General features: G+C 42.8%; 1 protein-coding gene across 3 annotated transcripts in view; it reads right to left on the bottom strand.

The window, feature by feature from the left end:
* Positions 1-24593, bottom strand: part of CDH23 (cadherin related 23) — a 1745895-nt gene that overhangs the window by 909955 nt on the left and 811347 nt on the right. For all 3 annotated transcript variants that reach the window (XR_013214534.1, XM_077259280.1, XM_077259282.1), the window contains exon 9: positions 16692-16770. Coding sequence is in view for 2 of the 3 variants with exons in the window: in XM_077259280.1 (XP_077115395.1) it covers positions 16692-16770 (79 nt within the window). In the remaining variant the exon portion in view is untranslated. The remainder of the gene's footprint in view (positions 1-16691; positions 16771-24593) is intronic.

Consider the following 24593-nt stretch of genomic DNA (forward strand, 5'->3'; position numbering starts at 1 on the left):
CCAAGCTGCCTGCCCGTGTATCCATGTAACCGCTGTAAAACTGCCATGAGCCTATTGTTTGTTATTTTAGGCCTTTGATAGCCTGTCTGCGGCCCCTACTTGCAATACTCCTCCACTGACCACAATGCTGCCTGGAGTGCCTGCCTGTGTATCCATGTAACCGATGTAAAACTGCCATGACTGCCTACTGTTTGTTATTTTAGGCCTTTGATAGCCTGTCTGCAGCCCCTACTTGCAATACTCCTCCACTGACCACACCAATGCTGCCCGTGTACCCCTGGAACCTATTTAAAAGTTCATAGAGCCTAGTTATATATTTTATTTACTATTAATAAGGCCATGATGGACTACGCTGTACCACGCTACAAGCTAACCAGTCGACACTTCTTTTGCGAGAAAAGCCATCCCAACCCTCCACCAGCATGTAGAAGACCGCATTGTCCATGCACTCTGGCAATCTGTGAGTACAAAGGTGCACCTGACAACAGACGCATGGACCTGTAGGCATGGCCACGGAAGATTACGTGTCCATTACGGCGCAATGGGTTAATGTGGTGGATGCATGGTCCACAGGGGACAGCCTACTAAGTCTGTCTGCAGTCCCTAATTCAAATTGTCCTCCACTGTCTAAATCGGAACTTCCACCTTCTGGCTTTCGGCCTATAGTATCAGAAATTAAACTGCATTTGGCCTTCAACTTTGGTTAGGGCCTACTAACGGCTTCTGCCCCTCCCTGGTGTTGCCCTCAACTAAATAAAGCTGAGCTTCAACCTTCCGGCTCTCATTATGTGGTTTAAAAAAAAAAAATGGTGGTTAGGGCCTACTAACGGCTTCTGCCCCTCCCTGGTGTTGCCCTCAACTAAATAAAGCTGAGCTTCAACCTTCTGCTCCAAATTACCATTTTAAAAAATGCAATAGGCTTTTCAGGCCTACTAAAGGTGTCTGTCTGTGTGCCCCTCCCTGGTGTTGTCCTCAACTAAATAAAGCTGAGCTTCAACCTTCCGGCTCTCATTATGTGGTTTTAAAAAAAAAAATGGTGGTTAGGGCCTACTAACGGCTTCTGCCCCTCCCTGGTGTTGTCCTCAACTAAATAAAGCTGAGCTTCAACCTTCCGGCTCTCATTATGTGGTTTTAAAAAAAAAAATGGTGGTTAGGGCCTACTAACGGCTTCTGCCCCTCCCTGGTGTTGTCCTCAACTAAATAAAGCTGAGCTTCAACCTTCCGGCTCTCATTATGTGGTTTTAAAAAAAAAATGGTGGTTAGGGCCTACTAACGGCTTCTGCCCCTCCCTGGTGTTGCCCTCAACTAAATAAAGCTGAGCTTCAACCTTCTGCTCCAAATTACCATTTTGAAAAATGCAATAGGCTTTTCAGGCCTACAAAAGGTGTCTGTCTGTGTGCCCCTCCCTGGTGTTGTCCTCAACTAAATAAAGCTGAGCTTCAACCTTCCGGCTCTCATTATGTGGTTTTAAAAAAAAAAATGGTGGTTAGGGCCTACTAACGGCTTCTGCCCCTCCCTGGTGTTGCCCTCAAGTAAATAAAGCTGAGCTTCAACCTTCTGCTCCAAATTACCATTTTAAAAAATGCAATAGGCTTTTCAGGCCTACTAAAGGTGTCTGTCTGTGTGCCCCTCCCTGGTGTTGTCCTCAACTAAATAAAGCTGAGCTTCAACCTTCCGGCTCTCATTATGTGGTTTAAAAAAAAAAAATGGTGGTTAGGGCCTACTAACGGCTTCTGCCCCTCCCTGGTGTTGCCCTCAACTAAATAAAGCTGAGCTTCAACCTTCTGCTCCAAATTACCATTTTAAAAAATGCAATAGGCTTTTCAGGCCTACTAAAGGTGTCTGTCTGTGTGCCCCTCCCTGGTGTTGTCCTCAACTAAATAAAGCTGAGCTTCAACCTTCCGGCTCTCATTATGTGGTTTTAAAAAAAAAAATGGTGGTTAGGGCCTACTAACGGCTTCTGCCCCTCCCTGGTGTTGTCCTCAACTAAATAAAGCTGAGCTTCAACCTTCCGGCTCTCATTATGTGGTTTTAAAAAAAAAAATGGTGGTTAGGGCCTACTAACGGCTTCTGCCCCTCCCTGGTGTTGTCCTCAACTAAATAAAGCTGAGCTTCAACCTTCCGGCTCTCATTATGTGGTTTTAAAAAAAAAATGGTGGTTAGGGCCTACTAACGGCTTCTGCCCCTCCCTGGTGTTGCCCTCAACTAAATAAAGCTGAGCTTCAACCTTCTGCTCCAAATTACCATTTTAAAAAATGCAATAGGCTTTTCCGGCCTACTAAAGGTGTCTGCCCCTCCCTGGTGTTGTCCTCAACTGAACAAAGCTGAGCTTCAACCTTCCGGCTCTCATTATGTGGTTTTAAAAAAAAAATGGTGGTTAGGGCCTACTAACGGCTTCTGCCCCTCCCTGGTGTTGCCCTCAACTAAATAAAGCTGAGCTTCAACCTTCTGCTCCAAATTACCATTTTGAAAAATGCAATAGGCTTTTCAGGCCTACTAAAGGTGTCTGTCTGTGTGCCCCTCCCTGGTGTTGTCCTCAACTAAATAAAGCTGAGCTTCAACCTTCCGGCTCTCATTATGTGGTTTAAAAAAAAAAAATGGTGGTTAGGGCCTACTAACGGCTTCTGCCCCTCCCTGGTGTTGCCCTCAAGTAAATAAAGCTGAGCTTCAACCTTCTGCTCCAAATTACCATTTTAAAAAATGCAATAGGCTTTTCAGGCCTACTAAAGGTGTCTGTCTGTGTGCCCCTCCCTGGTGTTGTCCTCAACTAAATAAAGCTGAGCTTCAACCTTCCGGCTCTCATTATGTGGTTTTAAAAAAAAAAATGGTGGTTAGGGCCTACTAACGGCTTCTGCCCCTCCCTGGTGTTGCCCTCAACTAAATAAAGCTGAGCTTCAACCTTCTGCTCCAAATTACCATTTTAAAAAATGCAATAGGCTTTTCAGGCCTACTAAAGGTGTCTGTCTGTGTGCCCCTCCCTGGTGTTGTCCTCAACTAAATAAAGCTGAGCTTCAACCTTCCGGCTCTCATTATGTGGTTTAAAAAAAAAAAATGGTGGTTAGGGCCTACTAACGGCTTCTGCCCCTCCCTGGTGTTGCCCTCAACTAAATAAAGCTGAGCTTCAACCTTCTGCTCCAAATTACCATTTTAAAAAATGCAATAGGCTTTTCCGGCCTACTAAAGGTGTCTGCCCCTCCCTGGTGTTGTCCTCAACTGAACAAAGCTGAGCTTCAACCTTCCGGCTCTCATTATGTGGTTTTAAAAAAAAAATGGTGGTTAGGGCCTACTAACGGCTTCTGCCCCTCCCTGGTGTTGCCCTCAACTAAATAAAGCTGAGCTTCAACCTTCTGCTCCAAATTACCATTTTGAAAAATGCAATAGGCTTTTCAGGCCTACTAAAGGTGTCTGTCTGTGTGCCCCTCCCTGGTGTTGTCCTCAACTAAATAAAGCTGAGCTTCAACCTTCCGGCTCTCATTATGTGGTTTAAAAAAAAAAAATGGTGGTTAGGGCCTACTAACGGCTTCTGCCCCTCCCTGGTGTTGCCCTCAAGTAAATAAAGCTGAGCTTCAACCTTCTGCTCCAAATTACCATTTTAAAAAATGCAATAGGCTTTTCCGGCCTACTAAAGGTGTCTGCCCCTCCCTGGTGTTGTCCTCAACTGAACAAAGCTGAGCTTCCACATTCTGGCTTTCGCCCTATACTATCAGATATTAAACTGCATTTGGCCTACTAGTGTGGTTAGGCCCTTGAAACAGTGTCTGCTGCTCTTGGGTTTGCTACTCCACTGAACAAAGCAATGCCGCCTGTTTAGTCCTGTTACCAATTTTGAACTGCATGTAGCCTACTTTATTCTTTGGCCCTATATCTGTTTCCTCCTCATCCTGCCCATTGCCCAGCCACTGCTAAATGAGTCTGCTGGTACATTGACCTAGACCACTACATTCCCCTTGTACTCTACACAGCCAGAATCTGTCCCTGCTGAAAGTAAGGTTCCCCTTCCCGCATGTTATACCACCTTACACAGGGACAAAGAGGAAGGTGCAGATGAAAGTGCAGGTTCCTTCATCAGGTGGGGGGGCATACTCGTTGGCGACGTCACTGGCACAGGGCCCCTCAGAGTACGCAAAAGTGTCGCTGCTGGTGGGAGGCGCCCCCGCCATGCAAACACACCGCCGTACTTTGAGGGGCCCTGTGCCAGTGGCAATGCGAACGAGTGGGCCCCCCCCCTGCTTGCTCAGGATCACAGCACTTGCAACTTTTAAATACTTACCTTTCCCTGCAACACCGCCGTGACGTAGTCCGCATTTCCTGGGCCCACGAAAAACTTGAGCCAGCCCTACTCCCCCCACAACTTTCACCCAATTCCCTATGCCCAACTATTATTATACAGTTAATTAAGATTGGCAAGCTTCAGAAACAAGAATGGATGTTTTTGGCATTAAAATGGGCACTGTAGGTGTTTTCCTGGCCTCCACTCACTGCCGACTATGCTTCCCCATTGACTTGCATTGGGTTTCGTGTTTCGGTCGATCCCCGACTTTTAGCGATAATCGGCCGACTGCACTCGACTCGACTCTGGACAAAATCGGGTTTCCCAAAACCCTACTCGATCTTAAAAAAATGAAAGTCGCTCAACCCTACTCCATACCATTGATTATTGCCCCATAGATGCTCCATATAAAGCTGTGCCATACATAATGCTCTGCACCGTTCATTATGGCCCCATTGATGCTGCATATAAAGCTGTGCCATATATAATGCTCTGCACCGTTCATTATGGCCCCATAGATGCTCCATATAAAGCTGTGCCATATATAATGCTCTGCACCGTTCATTACGGCCCCATAGATGCTCCATATAAAGCTGTGCCATATATAATGCTCTATACCATTCATTATGTCCCCATAGATGCTCCATATAAAGCTGTGCCATATATAATGCTCTGCACCGTTCATTATGGCCCCATAGATGCTCTATTTAAAGCTGTGCCATATATAATGCTCTGCACCGTTCATTATGGCCCCATAGATGCTCCATATAAAGCTGTGCCCTATATAATACTCTGCACCGTTCATTATGGCCCCATAGATGCTCCATAGAAAGCTGTGCCATATATAATGCTCTGCACCGTTCATTATGGCCCCATAGATGCTCCATAGAAAGCTGTGCCATATATAATGCTCTGCACCATTCATTATGGCCCAAAAGATGCTCCATAGAAAGCTGTGCCATATATAATGCTCTGCACCATTCATTATGGCCCCATAGATGCTCCATAGAAAGCTGTGCCATATATAATGCTCTGCACCATTGATTATTGCCCCATAGATACTCCATATAAAGCTGTGCAATATATAATTCTGCTGCAATAAAAAAAAATCACATACTCACCTCTCTTCACTCAGGACGCTGGCGCTTTCAATATTTACATGCTCCTCGTGCGGCTCTGTCTCCAGCACTGACGCTCAGCAGAGGGCACGCACTGACTACGTCACCGCGCCCTCTGACCTGAGCGTCACAGCCAGAGGACGCTGATGACTGAGCCGCACCAGAACGAGGAGCGGTAAATATCACGCAGCGCTCCCCTCCCCGTATACTTACCTGCTCCTGGCGCGGTCCCTGCTTCTTCCACCGCTGCATCTTCTTCCTGTATTGAGCGGTCACCGTTACCGCTCATTGTAGTCATGAATATGCGGCTCCACCTCTATGGGAGGTGGAGCCGCATATTCATGACTGTAATGAGCGGTGCCATGTGACCGCTCAGTACAGGAAGAAGATGCAGCGCTGGAAGAAGCAGGGACTGCAGGGACCGCGCCGGGAGTCGGTGAGTATAATTAGACAGCCCCCGCTCCCCCTCCCCTGCCGACCCCCTGGTATGACTCGAGTATAAGCCGAGAGGGGGACTTTCAGCCCAAAAAAATGGGCTGAAAATCTCAGCTTATACTCGAGTATATACGGTAATAAAAAAACACATTTAAAAATATCTAACCTTTAGCATGCTGGCTCAATAAACCTAAGACACATTTCATTTCAATTTAATTTAAAAAAAAGCAAGGGTAACATAGGATTTGCATGACCTGCATTTCATATATTTTGGTTGACTTATAGTAGAGATGAGCAGATCATATGAAATTCATATTCAATGAATTTTCCTAAAAATTTGCAGTGAATAAATTCATATGAATCCCAAAGAGAGAGAGAGGGAAATAATTTTTAATATGATATGTATATTCTGCCATAGAAAGTACTGCCATACAAATTACTGATCCTGTGCCCGACTGTGCGCTATCAACACAGCATGGTGGGTCAGTGGTTAGCATTGCTGCTTTGCAGTGCTGCTAGAGTCCTGGTTTCAAATACCACTAAGGACAACATCTGCAAGAGGTTTGTATGTTGTCCCTGATTTTGCATGGGTTTCCTCTGGAATTTTGCATGGGATTCCTCTGGGCACACTCCAAAGTCATACCGGCAGGGAATTTAGATTGTGAGCACAATGGGACAGGGGTGATGATGTCTGTAAAACATTGTGGAATTAATGGCGCTGTAACTGAGAATGCTGATCTCTGACTGACAGTGCACAAGATATGATACTCTGCTAGATGTCAGCAAGGCATTACAGAAAAGTTAGCACAGCTACGCAAAACAACATTAGTCCAATCACTAATACTTTAGCAGTATGGGAAATAGTGGCAGGCATATTTGTTTGCAAATCAGACCTCAAAGTGTTTGAATTTGTATGGAACACATTGAGACACACTGAAAAACATATTTGAAATTTGAATAGCTGGTGAATTTTTCCCCAAATCTCAGGTGCTCCCATTGTCCCGAGAAGATATGCCTCCTACAACAGTAATACAACCCCGTTCCAGCTCTTTAATTCAGTCACAGCCTTAGTAATGTCATATTGTCCTCACCATTGTAACCCAGTAGAAACCAACAGCCCATTTAGTAAAACAGTGAACTGACAGACTTTACAAATGATGGGCAAACCATCCTGTGCAGAACACTGATGGTGATTTTGATCAAGTAACCCATTCTGTTCAGAACACTGATCAAACTGATGGCGTTGCTGTTAGAGGTAACATCATATTGCTAGGTATGAGATGAGTGATGGATTTTACATTCCAGAACACCCTCCTCTCCTTCCCTACTACTGACCTGAATTTGGTAATATTACTGCCCAGATGGATGGTGCCAATGGTGGTCCTTCTGGTGCTGCTCTCAGCTCCCACATTCTCAGCCATGGTATGGTTTTTTTTGCACTTCCATTGTCATTACCAATTGTTAACTTTTAACAATAGTTTCAATCCCAAGTATTCAATCCTTGCCAAAATGATGTAATATGAAATGCTTGACAGGTAGGTACATGTGCAGAAAGCAAAATGTGGTAGCAGGCTGCAGTAGAAGTGTGACATAGTATGGTTGTCAAACTTAACTAGTAAAGCAGGTGCTCACTTCAGTAGGTCATATACTCAATATGTACAGACAGGGTTGGACTGGCCCACCAGAGAACCGGAGAATCCTCTGGTGGGCCCTTGCTTCTCCTTCAGAAGAGTTCGTAGTGCCAACCTTGCATTTGCTATGGGGCTCTTCAGTGGGGAGAAATGTGGGCCCTCAGAATCAAAACCTCCGGAGGGCCCAATGTTCTCCAGTCTGACACTGTGTACAGAATTGCATGCTATGTTTGCTCTTGGATTCGTGTATTAAATTACAAAAATATATTAATTCTACATATAGAAATGCAAGGAGAAATCTAATTTCAGTCTTGAATTGAGCAGAACTTTAAGCAATTAACTTTCTCAGCAGTGGACAACCCAGATGAGCTGCAGCTGTAATAAATACTTATACGAAAATACGAATACGAAAATATTTTTTTCTCCTCCCAAAAATGTAAGTGGAATCAAAGCCTTGCTGTGCTCAACTGTAAAACAGGCTAATCGCTTTTGCCTTTGATGTGTTCTGCACGATTCTTTCCCATGATAGCTGTCCCTGCTGAGCTGCACCCACTGGTCAGGATTAAGGCAAGCTTGCTTTTCAAACAGATACATTTGGGTGTGACTGTACAGTTGGAATATGTTAGTGAGATGATATGAAAGGCAAAGAATTCGAAACTGATCTGACTGATTTCTCATTTTCTTCATACTATGCTTTTCAGGATTTTACCATCAAAGGACAGTTGTTACTAAAAAACATGATGTTTTTAATTAATTTATAGCATGGTAAGACTATTACACAGCTGTGTAACATGTTCTGCACAGTAGTCAGTTTAGACTGCTTTAGACCTGCTTTAGTAGGGGGTCATAAACTATTTTAGATTATTTTGACACAGATGGTAGTTTTTTTTTTGTTTGATGAAACAGTATAGAGAAAGATAATTACTGCAAAATGCAAGAACATTTTCTGGTAGGAACAGGGTCTTATTTGCCTAGATGGATATTTTCCATTTGTCTATATTTGTGCTTATCTATCTATCTAGATATAGATATGCGCTGCAAATACAATATATTTCTATGTATATATCTTAAGTTAGGATCCCATCACAGAAGATATGCCTTGTTTTGGTTGATGGGCTCTCATGAGTTAACCAGTTTATGCCCTAAGTACCTTCATTTTTATATAGTAAAGGTATTGAGTGTTTGCATTTATTTTGACGCTTACAGTGTCCTGCTGTAATCCTTTCACTTGTATATTATGCAGTCATAAAAGATTGCACCTGTTCACACTTGCTTTATTTTGTTCACAGGTGCTGGTCACTTTTTGTAGTACACTTTTGGAGATTTAGACTGCCTTTTTTTTCTGAGTAAGCACTCCTCCCATCAGCCTAAGGCCAGGGTCACACAACCATAGATAATCTCATACAAGAGAATCAGTTCAACTATGCTAATGACACTCCGATCAAACTCTGATCCCTGGCTGCTCAGAGTGTCACCATAGTGTGATCTGATTCTCTTCAATGAGAGAATTGGAGCACACTGTGAGTAACAGATGAAGAACTAAATTTCTCAATCTTCTCCATTGTGAGAGTCCACAGAAACAGAAGTAATCAGACTGCAGTCCGATGTTTTCCAATCACCCATAGACTTGAATGAGACAGCATCTCCAGACAGACTCTGTCAGTGAAAAAATCTTTTCATCTGCAATGCCCCATTGAATAACATTGAACTAAGGGTACTGTCACACAGTGCAATTTTGATCGCTACGACGGCACGATTCGTGATGTTCTAGCGATATCGTTACGATCTCGCAGTGTCTGACACGCTACTGTGATCAGGGACCCTGCTGAGAATCGTACGTCGTAGCAGATCGTTTGAAACTTTCTTTCGTCGCTGGATCTCCCGCTGTCATCGCTGGATCGTTGTGTGTGACAGCGATCCAGCGATGGGTTCGCTGGTAACCAGGGTAAACATCGGGTTACTAAGCGCAGGGCCGCGCTTAGTAACCCGATGTTTACCGTGGTTACCAGCGTAAAAGTAAAAAAAAACAAACCGTACATACTCACCATCTCATGTCCGTCAGGTCCCTTGCCGTCCGCTTCCCGCTCTGACTGTCTGCCGGCCGGAAAGTGAGAGCAGATCACAGCGGTGACGTCACTGCTGTGCTGTGCTCTCACTGTACGGCGGCACTCAGTCAGAGTGGGAAGCAGACGGCAAGGGACCTGACGGACATCAGATGGTGAGTATGTACGGTTTTTTTTTTTTTACTTTTACGCTGGTAACCACGGTAAACATCGGGTTACTAAGCGCGGCCCTGCGCTTAGTAACCCGATGTTTACCCTGGTTACCCGGGGACTTCGGCATCGCTCCAGCGCCGTGATTGCAAAGTGTGACCGCAGTCTACGATGCTGGAGCGATAATCATACGACGCTGCAACGTCACGAATCGTGCCGTCGTAGCGATCAAAATTGCACTGTGTGACAGTACCCTAAGCGCTATCAGATAAAAATCAGATAACATTTGTCCGATTTATATACTCATGTAACCCTTTCATAAGACTATTTTTCACTAGTGCTGGATCCTACTTGCCTTTTAAATTTGTAGGCTTTATCCTGGGAGAGGCATAACATTAAGTTAGAGTCCCATCAAAGAAAGCTACGCAATGTCATGACTGATAGGCTCTCATGAATTGACCAATTTATTCACTAAGTACCTTCATTTTTATCAGTATATTCCACATAGCAGTAATGCAGTCCAAATTTCATACAGTTGTGTGAAAAGCGTTTCCCTCTTTCCTGATTTCTTAATTTTTTTGCATGTTTGTCACACATAAATGTTTCAGATCATCAAACAAATTTAAATATCAGAAAAGATAACACATGTAAACATGAAAACATTTTTTTAATGAAGGTCTATTTTATTAAGGGAAAAAATAAATTCAAACGTAAAAGCAAATCCAAACCTATCAAGAATTTGCAATAACTGGAAATGAATCTTTTACAATGCTCTGGAGAAATTTTGGACCACTCATCTTTGCAGAATTGTTGTAATTCATCCACATTGGAGGGTTTCTGAGCAACAGCCTTTTTAAGGTCATCCACTACCACTACGCCCAATCCACCAGATGGACATCCAACCAGGAGTGTTCACATTTAAACAAATTAGGGCCTTACACCACAGAAGTAGCATAAATTTCACCACAGCGGAAATAGTAAAATAGGGACCAACAGGTCTTCTACTACACCCAATGCAGCAGCTGGACACCCAACCAGGAGTGTTCACATTTCCAAAAAATATTGGCAGACAATACCAAAGTGGCATCAATTTCACCACAGTAGAAAACGTATAATAGGTACCGACAGGACTTCCACTACGCCCAATCCACCAGATGGACATCCAACCAGGAGTGTTCACGATCAAACAGATGAGGGCCTTATACCACAGAAGTGGCATAAATTTCACAAGAGTAGAAATAGTATAATAGGGACCAAGAGTTCTTCCACCACACTCAATCAAGCAGATGGAAACCCAACCAGGAGTGTTCACATTTTCAAAAATTATTGGCAGACAGTTCCAAAATGGCATCAATTTCACTACAGTATAAATAGTAAAATAGGGACTGACAGGTCTTCTACTACATCCAATCCAGCAGATGGACACCCAGCCAGGAGTGTTGAAGACATTACACCACAGAAGTGGCATGAATTTCACGAGAGTAGAAAGCGTATAATTGGGACCGAGACGTCTTCCACTACAGCCAACACAGCAGATGTAGACCAACATGACTTATCACATTTCCACAAATTTGTGTTAACATCGGCAGCAGCAGAAGCAGCAGCCACAGCAGGCACAGAATTCACACAAAAAGATATCACAGAGAGCAGTTACTTGACATTAATGCATCACACTAAAGAATGCAATATCACCTAGTCTGTACAGTCTGCAATTGGGGTGTAAAAGTTCTTGGAGATCCATGACTTGTTCATCTTGATGAAAGTTAGGTTGTCTGCACTTTCAGGGGACACCCGGTTGCGTTTATCTGTCAGGATACCACCAGCAGCACTGAAGACACGTTCTGAGAGAACGCTGGCTGCCAGGCACGATTAAACCTTCAAGGCGTGTGAGGCGAGCTCAGGCCACTCATCTATTTTGGAAAATCAAAATGTGAAAGGGCCTAAACCCACCCTGATGGTATTCATATTCAGCTCTATATACACCTGCACCATCCTCTCCATTAGTTCACCATGTGTAAAACTTGACCTGGTCTAAAAAACTGTGAAAGGACTCAAAGAAATTGCTTCTTCCACTTACAGTACTGCAGCTAATGTTTTGGCATTGACAAATTGATGTGCTGGAGGTTGGAAGTCTAGAGCTGCGATGTGAACTGTGTGCTTCACTGATATCTTAGGGAAAAGCTCAGTTAAGGTTGTGTAAAAGCGTGTTTCGATACTCCAGCATTCGCTGGTCCCTTTCCAGGGTGGGAAGCATCTGGCAAAATTTTGTTTTATAGCGTGGGTCTAAAAGAGTGGCAACCCAGTAATCAGCAGTATTCCTAATCATAAGTATATGGGGATCATGTTGCAGATAGAGCAGTAAGAAGGCACTCATATGTCGGGCTCTACCATGAGGTCCAAGCCCATGGTGTGTTGGTGGTAGGGTAAAAATGATGATGGTTTTCACAATCCACTCCTACCAACCACGAACAACAGAGAGGGGAGAATTATTCCCTTTATTTGAAAGTTGCTCGCTCATCTCCTCTTCCTCCTCCATTTGTTCCATTTGTTCCTCGGAACTTGCACCTTCCATAACAGTTTGTCTATTATTACCTGCCTCCCTAGATCACAGTAAACCACCCTCCCTTGGCACCCGCCTGTGTGATAACAGTCTGGAACTTAGAAACACTGTTATCCCTTCCGCATCCTTCTCTGCTTCCTCCTCTTCTTCTGGGACCACATCTCCTCCTGCAGGCTTTTCAAAGTCTGCTCCAGCATATAGATAACCAAAATAGTAATGCTGATGACAGCATCGTCAAAGCTAACCATCTTAGTAGCCATTTTGAAACTGTGCAGATGGGTGAAGAGGTCCTTAATCTATGCCCACTCCGTAAATGTGATATATGCCACATCCGTACTACGTTGGCCCAGGCTATAAGAAATTACATACTGTGTCAGGGCTCGTTGCTGGTGCCACAGTCATTGCAACATTTGCAGAGTGGAATTCCACAGTGTTGGCACATTGCATATCAACCTGTTAACTGACATGGGCAAAGACCTCTGTTTGGATGCAAGTTGATGACCTGAGGGGTGTGAATGGTGGAAATGAGCACACAGCTTACGTGCTTTCCGGAGCAGCTCAACCAGGCCAGGATAGTGGTGAAGAAACCGCTATACCACCAGGTTGAGGACTTGAGCCATGCAAGGCATGTGCGTGAGCTTACCTCATTGTAGGGCCGCCACCAGGTTGCACCGTCATCGGACACTGCCTTCCCTGGATGCAGGTTCACCGGAGACAGCTATTGATCAAAATCATATTGGAGAGCGGTCCACAACTCTTCAGCTGTATGACTGCAATGTCCAAAGCATATAAATTTTAACACTGCCTGATTGCGGTGAGCCCTGGCTGCGCAGTACAGAGGTGGTGGGGATTCGATCTGCACTGTTGGAACGCGTGTCTCATTAAGGCAGAGGTTGACCACACAGTTGGAAGCCATAGAGGAGATAGAGGAGGAGGCAGAAGCAGTGGAGGAAGTGTTAAATGTACGAGGTTTGTCCTGCAAGCCTTGAGGATTCCAAGAACTTGTGGAACAGCACCTGCCTCCACAGCCGCTAGAGTCACCCAGTTCTCAGTCAGCGAGATGTAACGCCATTGTCCATGCTTACTCGTCCCAAGTGTCTGTGGTGAAATGCACCCTGGCAGACAAATATTTAGTCAAGGAATGGATTATGTTGTCTGCAACATGCTGGTGTAGCGCAGGCACAGCCTTCTATGAAAAGAAATGGCAACGGCCATTAGTTTCAGAAACCATCTGTATCTACTAGGCGGAAAGGCAGCATTTCTATGGCCAACAGATTGGAGATGGAAGAGTTCACCCTATTAGCTTTGTCATGCGTAGGAGGAAACAATCTTTTATGTGACCACAACTGTGGTTCCATGGGCTGGCTGCAGTGCTGAGAGAGGGTGGAGTACGGTGAACCAGACAAACTGCTGGACCATGAGAGAGGTGCAGGTGGAGATGATATGGTGGATTGTGAAAGTTAAGGTGTGCTCATTCTCTGAGATGGGTCTAAAACAGTAGGCATGTCCGCATCAATTACAGCTGACAGTGGGTTCTCAGTCAACGTGACTGGAGCTGGTAAAGAACCCGAGTTTCTGCAGCCGAAGACCTGTATCTCAATAGTTGGCACGGTAACAGAGGAGGAGGAAGAAGCAGCAGATGCGATTGATGAGGCACCTGATGTTGTTGAGGTCCTTTGGTCTGTATTTTTGCACAGTGGGATTCCCAGAGTAACGCATGTTGATTGCGCATGTGAAATTTCATACATGAAGTAGTCAAATTATTGCACTTTTTACCTCTACTCAGTTTTTTTTTGTAAAGTTGTACCCTAGTATACCAAACTACTCCACTGAACACCAGGACTAGGCTGCTTGCTAGGCAACACGGACGTCTGTTAATAGTGCTACTGGTACCAATAATTTTGACATCATAACTAGTTATCATTTATAAACAGTATCTTTATTACAGATGTTCTCCTTTGTGATCACTGACCAATTAGCATTGCACTTGATAAGAAATGAGCATACCAAACCAATAATTGGCGAGCATAAATGGGCCTTTAATGGGGGTCACATTTATGCTCGATGGGTAAAATGTCCTTTATCTTTCTTCCTGGGGAGTAATATCAAGAAAGGACATTGGACCCAAATCATGTCAGTGGACTGCAGGTTATCGAAAGGTAGGGCATTTTCAACATATCACAATTACTATATGTGCACGTTATTGGCATGAAGCAGAAGATTCTATGCAAAAATGTACTTAAAGTGAACCCGTCCCCAGGTTTTTGCCACCTAAACTAAGAGCAGCATGATGTAGAGACAGAAATCTGGATTTCATTGATGTGTGACTTGCTGGGCTGCTTAGTGCAGTTTTGATAAAATCTCTGTTTTATAAGCAGAATATTATTACTATATGATTAGTAAACTGTCATGATCCAGACTGGGTTTTGAGTCCTGTCTTCCCTTTTCCCGGTCTGATCATATCAGGGATTAACTTTTCTCAGCCTCAGTCTGGTCTCAGATTTGCTATTTATCCCCGCTGTGTCCTGCAGATCATGTCAGTTATAGTTTCTGCCTAGTGCTGCTGTAGCTTACTCTGATTACTCTGATTTGTCCTGCTGCGTTTGCTGTCTGAACCTGTGTCTCCGTTTTCTCCTGTTACCGTCTTGACTCAGTGTTTCCCTTTAGTGTGCTGACTCCCTGGTTTGACTCGGCTTGCATCCTCACCTGTTTCTGTCCTTTGTCTTTTGGCTTATCCACTTCTATTACTGACCCCCTGGCTCATCTCTGAACGCGAGTTTGCTTATGCCTTTGGTACTGCGCTACAGTCTAAGATTTGACCCGGCTTGTTTTGACTTTTCTGCTGCTACCTGTGGTAGCCTCACTGCTGCACTACAGGTTAGCTCTGTTTAGGTGCAGACCTGCTTCCTCTCTATTGCCATCTAGTAAAGCTTGCACCTACCGGCATTGCAGCAGCATGACATAAATGTAAACTTGCTCTCTATAACCACACCCCCACCAATGATTTCAGCCTATGCAGAGTGTACACAGGAAGCTGTTACTCAGTAGCGTGGGTGGGGTTATACAGAGCTCAGCATTAGAAATTAGCATCAGAAAACATTGCATAGCACTCGGACCATTGTTAATCTATGGGGCACATCACCGTTTTTTTTCTCAGGCGTATTTTACGTGCGAGTGAAATCACAGCATGCTGCCATTTTACATGTATACCGGCCAAGTCTCGCCAATGCAAGTCTATGGATGTGAGAAAAAATCAGACATCACACGGACCATTAGTGTGACTTGCGAGAAATACGCACACATTTTCCTCATTTCAGCCTATTGAGCCATTAAATTCAATAGGGAAAAGCAATGAGAAATGTAAAGCCATAGGGATGTCATACGGATGTCATACAGATACACAGATGTGAGGAAATTGCATCTTCACATTGCAAACGGATAACACACAGATGACCATACGGAGAACACTTGTGCGACTATCGGCCGAGAGAATCGGACCGATATTTCCAACGGTAAGTGTGATGCCGGCCTTAGAGAACTGCTAGATCTGCAGCAATAAATCAGCTATTTTATCAAAATTGCAACAAGCAGCCCAAGTGAATCAGGGTCTCTACATCAGGGCCTCTACATCATGCTGCTCTCATATTGGGTAGCACAAATATGATAACAGATTCCCTTTAATGTCCCCCTTTTATTTCTAGCTAATGAACATATATATGCAGTAAAAATCCAATATCCCTCATTCTCATTTAAAATTTCAACTTTGTACAAAGTGCAAAAATCAATACATGAAGTATCATTAATAAACATGTACAAGAAAAATGTACACATTATGTGGATTCAAGACTAGCGATGGTCAGACCGGTGGAAGTTCCGTACTTTTTAGAAAGTTCAGTTCGGGTACCAGAACAGTACACGACCTTCCACCAGAACCCAAAACCCAAAATATGGTTACCTGGCTGGTAATAACTCTCTATTTCTCTCTCTATTCAGGACGTCAAATCATATAAATTACAATAACAGGTGAAAATTTGTGTAATTAAGACTTGCAATTTCAAGAGATTGAGCCAGTTCTACGGCATCTTAGGAATGAATATTGAACAGGTTCTCCACTCAAATGATAAATGGGCCAGTGAGGAGCCATGCTGTGAAAGCAATGCAATAACGCATACTCCTTCCCATACTCCCAATTCCAGCGCTGCTGGTAGAAGTAATGCCGCTGACCACCAGGGACCTGACTGCTAATTGGTCATCATTGTGCCTCCAGGTAATCAGCGACCGCAATCAGATTGAGGGATAAATGGGTTATGGTAATAAAATTCTAAAAATAAGGGTAATAGGATATTTATCTATGTTGCAATGTGAGAGAAGAGTAACTGTGTACATATACTTATTGTAGCAATAAAATAGATATACACTGACCAGCTTTATACAATTACAGTTGACAGCAAATTTTCTACATACCTGAAACAATAGTGTAACCAATTCCCCTAGGACGCCCTCTGTCTTGATCAATTGCTGTTATCATACGGATCGTTGTCCCCTTTAGAAAGAAAACATTGCAGTAAGTAACCATATTCTTAAAATCAATGAGCATTTCTCAGTAGATATCTAGCGCTTCTCCGAGTCTGTCTTTACATCTCTCAGTTCTACACAAATAAGTAAATAAGTCGCATTTGATCACAAACTTGAAATTTTACTTCTATTATTCAGTTGTCAGCAATTTGTAGATTGCAGTACGCTTGGCTATCAACTAGATAGTATGGTGCTTCTAATTCGGCGGTTCCTTATTTTTCTGTTTCTCTTTTGGATCTGATAACATCTGTTGTTAATAATTATAAAGGGTTAGAATAACAGATTTCCACAGCTGAAAACTCCCAGCCTATGGTGCCAGCTGTACATTATATTACCAGACTGCTAAAGCTTTTTTTTTAACAAGACTATTATCGGACAAGACATAAGATCACACCAGGACCAATGTTCGTCAACGGAGCCATGCACATGTCCGAGTTTTAATGTGGCTGCTCTGTTAAGTAGTTACAATAAAAAGGCGTTTTGTCACTGAGGGAATATTAAATTGAAGTAATCTTTTTTACATAAAATGTTGCTGAATACCGTTAGTACTTATTCCACAAACTACACCATGAGGGAAACAAAATGTCAATTAATGCATTGCTCCAAACACTTATTTGTGCTTCTCCTTCGCTTTTCTAGCTTTACACAGAGCTGCAAAAAGCACATTTAGATTTTTTTTCCCCCAGCAGAGAAAATGTCACGCTTAGAATTTGCATGCATAATCATAGGGATGGCAGGAAGGACAGGAGTCTTCAGTCACTTTGATCCAGAGCTATAGTTCATCACACGCTCATTTGAAAGGTCAGTTTAATTCATTTTCAGAAACAAATAGTTAACCTGGCAATTATTCAATATCTTATAATTTTGCTTCTAGTATCTAATAAATAATGAAACATGCTTAATAAATAAATATTATTATATATATACACATTAAATGACCGCTTTATGAATGCAAGAATGCGATATGCATACAACTCCAGGCAAGAATCTGACTAGACTGTTTATGGAACGATCAATGTAAGTGTATTGCAGGAGACCGGAAACAGTCCAGTCGGATTGTAGCCCGGAGTATACATATCGCATACTTGCAGACCAAGAGAATTATATCAGAGAATCCTCACAGCACGTGGAGTGGCAGTTTATAATTTAGTAACTAACTGATTAGCACTTGGTTGTCTGTGTGCTGTGAGTATTCTCTGGTGCCAGTGCCGGGAGTGGGATGTCATGTGACCACAAGTATTCGATTTCTATCCTTCCGGCCACAGTTGAACTATACATGTCCATCTTCACTAAATGCACTTGCATTGAATGAGCCAGTGCATATCTTGACCGCATGTACTGTATGTGTATTCCATACTTGTGGTGACAAGTCTGTGGTCACTGACATACAGTGAGTAACTACAGACTTGCTTTAGACGGAACAAACCCTTTACCTGTTTTCACCTTCATGATAGGGCAAAATTGTTCAATTCTAACCATTGTCACTTTATGAGGTAATAACTCTGAAGCGCTTCAACGGACCCTACTGATTCTGAGACTGTTTTTTCATTACATATTGTAAGTCATGACACTGGTAAACTTTCTTCAATAAGACAAGCGATTATTTGTGAAAAAATCAGAAAATTGGGGAAAATTTTCAAAATTTAGCAATTTAATTTTTTAAAATGTTATGCCCCTAAACCAGAGATATGTCACACAAAATAGTTAATAAATAACTTTTCCCACATGTCTACTTTACATCAGCACAATTTTTGAAACATATTTCTTTTTCGTTAGGAAGTTAGGAGGGTTAAAATTTGACCAGTGATTTCTAATTTTTCCCCCAAAATTTTACAAAACCCTTTTTTGAGGGCCCACTTCACAGTTGAAGTGACTTTGAGGGGCCAATATGATAGAAAATACCCACAATTGACACCATTCTAAAAACTGTGCCCCTCAGAGTGCTCAAAACCACATTCAAGAAGTTTATTAACTCTTCAGGTGTTTCACAGGAATTTTTGCAATATGGAAGTAAAAAATGAACATTTAACTTTTTTCACAAAAATTTTACGTTAGACATAAATTTCTTTATTTTCACAAAGGTAACAAGAAAAAATGCACCCAAAAATTTGTAATGCAATTTATCCTTCACACATGGATATCCCATATATGGGGGTAAAAGTACTGTTTGGGTGCACGGCGGAGTTGGAGGGGAAGGAGCACCGTTTGACTTTTTCAAAACAAAATTGGCTGGCTTCGAGAGCGGACGCCATGGTGTGTTTGAAGAGCCCCTGATTTCCAAAGCAGTGGAAACCATTTTATAGAAAATGGGATGAGATTGACTGTTTATGGACCAAATAGATGGGCCTCCATAATGGTCACAGACCTCCACTTCGACTCAGATGCCAATAAGCTGCAGGTGAGATAAGGTGCTGAGTGACATATCGAGACTAACAATATTCTACTCTCATAGAAAAAAGAAATGGGGGTATAGAAATCTCTTCTCATTACAATTTAGAACAGAAATGTCAAGTCTAAAGTACAGAGTCAACATGGGAAGTCTGGATGAAAATTTAAATAACTTTATGAACCATTGCCAAGTTGTTGTTCATTGCTTTGATCTCCCCAATAGAATGTTCAGAATATAGCTTTCATTCTTCATTTCAAAAGCTTTATCCATAAATCCCTGGTCAGTGACCTTTGTACAGTTCAAAGTTGCTGGATCTGGTATCTGCAAGAGACCTTGTAAATCACGAATGTGATGGCTTTCCCCAAGCTTCCTATGCAATTGAGAAAAGTAATTATAGCCAAAAGAAGAGGCTTCGATGAATGGATAGAAGACAAGAGAGAATGATCAAGATTCAGGGTTCCATCCTGAGAATTTATTGTACTTTAATTCACTGTTCCAGAAGGAGAGATATGAGCTTAAATCCTTCAAACAGACTATTTCTCTATTTAAAAGACTAGGTAAAGGCGTCGCTCTATCTGACAGCGTGCTGGTCACCTGTCAAACATAGGAGCGCAGTTTAGAATGATAAGTGGCAGACGACTGTGCTGTACATTTTAAATGAAAACAGTATCCAGCAAAAAGTGAATTCTCTACATCTACTGCCATGTCTGAAAGGAGTTATACTATCTCCAGTTAGCTATAGATAGAATTTCTACAGCTCTTTTCCGATCAGCAATGTAAAATCATTCAGTGGAGAGAGAAGTGTAAATTAATCAAGCCAAGCAAAATAAGGTGAGTAAAGACCCTGGATCTAACTACATTATACTAGATAAATAGGTCCTCATACTATAACAAGGATATCACTAGCAAGTTCATATCTTGATTTTTGCAAATGTGCATTACTGAACTCTCTCCACACGCAGTAGCTGAGATCAAATTGCTGCTCTTAACCATTTTGATGCTGCGGTCAATCTTTCACAGTAGCATTAGCGAAAGCTAATGGAATGCTTACCTCTGTGTACCGATGGTTTACATCTTGGTAGTCCTGTGAAGCCTATTAATAGACTAAGGCTGGAGTCACACACAACGTATAAAAAACGGTATGTTTTACACAGACGAGAATCACAGTAATGTTCCTTGAACAGCCATCCATATGTCATCCATGTGCAGTGCGAGGATGCGATTTTTGTGAGTGACACACACACACATATATATATATATATATATCTTTATATTTCATACATAGCTAGATAGCAGAATAGCCAGTAATTCATTTGTTGGCTTTCGCTAAATCATTACAGAACCTGACAGGATATGAGACATGGTTTACATACAGTAAACCATTGCACATCTGATTTTTACATGACCCTCACTAATAATGTTAGTAGTGTGTGTGTGTAAAATTTTGGAACTGCAGGTGTTAAATTAAAGGATTAATTCACGGAAAATTCTGGCGTGGGCTCCCGCACAATTTTCTCCGCCAGAGAGGGAAAGCCAGTGACTGAGGGCAGATATTAATAGCCTAGAGAGGGTCCATGGTTATTGGACCCCCCCCTGTAAGATGTGCCTATTCCGGCACTTAGCCTCTCTCTTCCCATTGCCCTGTGGCGGTGGCATATGGGGTAATAAGGGATTAATGTCACCTTGCTATTGTAAGGTGACATTAAGCCTGGTTATTAATGGAAAGGTGTCAATAAGACACCTATGCATTATTAATCCAATAGTATGAAAGGGTTAAAATACACACACATACATTAAGAATAAAGTCTTTTAATGAAATACTGAAACAGAGAGGTTTAACATCTTTGTTACGCTCTCAATCCAAGTGAAGCCCTCGTTATTCTGTAAAGAAAATCCAAAATAAAAAATTAACAATATCCCATACCTCCTTGCCTACCACACAGAGGGGCAATATGGACAGCCCTCCCCCCCCCCGGAGCTCAGGGCCAGATAAACTGGCCAGATTGCCCTCATTATTAGCTGCCCTGCAGGGGCACCCCGGAGCCTCCGGGCCCCGGTGCAGCTGCACTGGTTCAACAGGCGGTATGTCCGCCCATGTATAGTACAATCAATTAGATGATTGCAGGATTATGGTGTCCTAGGAGCTGTTTTTCAGCATAATACAAGGCTGCATGTTGCTTGTGCTACTATGAGCAGCCTGCAGGATGTAAACATGCTACCATCGCTGCAGCATCTTTGGACTTGTCTCCCATGGAGCACACCTGTGACATAATTGCAAAGGAAGCTGCCTGCAATGGGTTTTAATGATTACGTGCACAAATGCATTCAGCATAGCAGACAGCTATTAAGGGGAACCTGTCACCCCCCTGGCATTTGTAACTAAAAGAGCCAACTTGTGCAGCACTAATGCTGCATTCTGACAAGGTGGCTCTTTTAGTTCAGGTCCCTGGCACTGCTGCGATAATCACTTTTGAAATTTGTCCCTCATACCTGTGAAATCGTCCAGGGGGCAGGTCTTTCCCCCTAATCCAGACGCCTCACATCCGTCACTCATGGCCTCTGCGCACTGGGCGCCGCCTCCTCTTCCTTCAGTAGCGTCCCCGGCGCCTGCACTGTTATTCTTTTTTGGGGCATGCGCAGTTGCGCTGCCCTTCGAACTTACAGTACAGGCCCCAGGGACACTACTGAAGGAAGAGGAGGTGGTGCCCGGCGCGCAGAGGCCATGAGTGATGCGTCTGGATTAGGGGGAAAGACCTGCCCCCTGGACGATTTCACAGGTATGAGGGACAAATTTCAAAAGCGATTATCGCAGCAGTGCCAGGGACCCGAACTAAAAGAGCCACCTTGTCAGAATGCAGTGTAAGTGCAGCACAAGGTAGCTCTTTTAGTTAAAAACACCAGGGGGGGTTACAGGTTCCCTTTAATAACCTCAGACCACCGTTAATAACCTCTATGATAGCATGACAAGGCGTGTAAGTGCATGCATTTCTATGTGTGGCATTTATACTCGATGCTGAATAAATCGAGATGTTTTGAATATTTTGCTTCCATTTTTTCATTATTTGCACCTCATTAACATGTCTATCAATTCTATGAGTTTTATAATTCCACTACTTTTACATCCTAGTGCTGAAATTTTAATATTGACGAATATACATAATTGAATCCAAGTTTTTCAATCATTACCTTTACTAAAGATGTATACAGTGGATATAAAAAGTCATCTTTGTTAAAATGCCATGATCTCATCATATTAAAAAATCATGCCAAGAAGAATAATTTCTGAACTTTTTCCATCTTTAACCCCTTCACGCAGCGGCCCTTTTTCATTTTTGCATTTTTGTTTTTCACTCCCCTCCTTCCCAGAGCCATAACTTTTTTATTTTTCCGTCAATATGATCATGTGAGGGCTTATTTTTTGCAGGACGAGTTGTACTTTTGAACAACACCATTGGTTTTACCATGTCATGTACTAGAAAACGGGAAAAAAATTCCAAGTGTGATGAAATTCCCAAAAAAGTGCAATCCCACACTTGTTTTTTGTTTGGCTTTTTTGCTAGGTTCATTAAATGCTAAAATTGACCTGCCATTATGATTTTCCAGGTCATTACGAGTTCAAAGACACCTAACATGTCTAGGTTATTTTTTATTTAAGTTGTGAAAAAAAATTCAAAACTTTGCTAAAAAAAAAATTGCTCCATTTTCCGATACCCATAGCGTCTCCATTTTTCGTGATCTGGGGTTGAGTGAGGGCTTATTTTATGCGTGCCAAGCTGGCATTTTTAATGATACTACTTTTGTGCAGATACACTCTTTTGATCGCCCGTTATTGCATTTCAATGCAATGTCGCGGCGACCAAAAAAACTTAATTCTGGTGTTTCAAATTTTTTTCTCGCTATGCTGTTTAGCGATCAGGTTAATGCTTTTTTTAATTGATAGATTGGGCGATTCTGAATGCGGTGATACCAAATATGTGTAGGTTTGATTTTTTTTTATTGTTTTATTTTGGATGGGGCGAAAGGGGGGTGATTTAAACTTTTACATTTTATCTATTTTTTTCATATTTTTAAAAACTTTTTTTTAACTTTTTCCATGCTTCAATAGCCTCCATGGGAGGCTAGAAGCTGACACAACTCGATTGGCTCAGCTACATAGCAGTGATTATCAGATCGCTGCTATGTAGCTGAATTTGAGTGCTGAATTTGGTGCTCACAGCAGGCCGGCATCAGTAACCATAGAGGTCTCAAGGACCTCTATGGTTACCATCCTGATGCATCGCTGACCCCCGATCATGTGATGGGGTCGGCGATGCGCTCATTTCAAGCCGCGCGGCAGGAAGCGCTGGTTTAAATGCCCCTGTCAGTGTTTGACAGTGGCATTTAAAAGGTTAATAGCGGCAGGTGGATCGCGATTCCACCTGCCGCTATTGCACGCACATGTCAGCTGTACATAACAGCTGTCATGTCGCGACTTTGATGTGGGTTCAGTGCTGGAGCCCACATCAAAGGGGGAGACACGACATGCACCGTACTAGTACGGGGCATGTCGTGAAGGTGTTAATGTCACACATTATCTTAACAATTCAATTGAAAACCAAACTGAAATCTTTTCGGGTAGAAAAATAAAAATAAAGATCTAAAATAATGTAGTAGCAAAAGTATGCACATCTGTCATGGTTCCCAATGGCAGGGGAACGTCAGGACACATAAATAACGGACGAGCTCTTGGGTGATGGAATCTCAAGCTGACCGTGAGCTAAACCTACCACACAACTAATAGTGGCCGGGGGGCGTGCCTAAGTTTTATCCCTAGACGTCTCTCGCCAGCCGGAGAACTAACTAACCCTAGTAGAGGAAAAAACAGACCTGGCTTACCTCTATCGAAATTCCCCCGAAAAGGAGACAAGCCCCCCACATATATTGACGGTGAGTTCAGAGGAAAAGACATACGCAGTATGAAGGTAGGTTCAGCAAAGCGAGGTCCGCTTACTAGATAGTAGAAAGATACAAAAGGGAACTGCACGGTCAGCTGAAAACCCTTTTAAAATACCATCCTGAAATTACTTTAAGACTCATGTGTCAACTCATGACACCGGAGTGGTAATTTCAGCCCACAAGAGCTTCCAGCTACAGAGAATGACATAACTGTAAACTGGAACAAAAAATGCAAACAAACTTAGGACAAGGGTCCAACTTAGCTGATCAGTAGTCTAGGAGCAGGAAAATGCAACAGAAAGGCTCTGGTTACATTGATGGCCGGCAAGGCAATGACTGAAGAGCAGGATTAAATAGGAACTCCCCACTACTGATGAAAACAGGTGAACTGAGAAAGAAAACACACCCGAGTCACCAGTACCACTAGCCACCACCAGAAGGAGCCCAAAAGCAGATTCACAACACAC

This window comes from Ranitomeya variabilis, chromosome 4, assembly GCF_051348905.1.
Source record: "Ranitomeya variabilis isolate aRanVar5 chromosome 4, aRanVar5.hap1, whole genome shotgun sequence".
NCBI lineage: Eukaryota > Metazoa > Chordata > Amphibia > Anura > Dendrobatidae > Ranitomeya > Ranitomeya variabilis.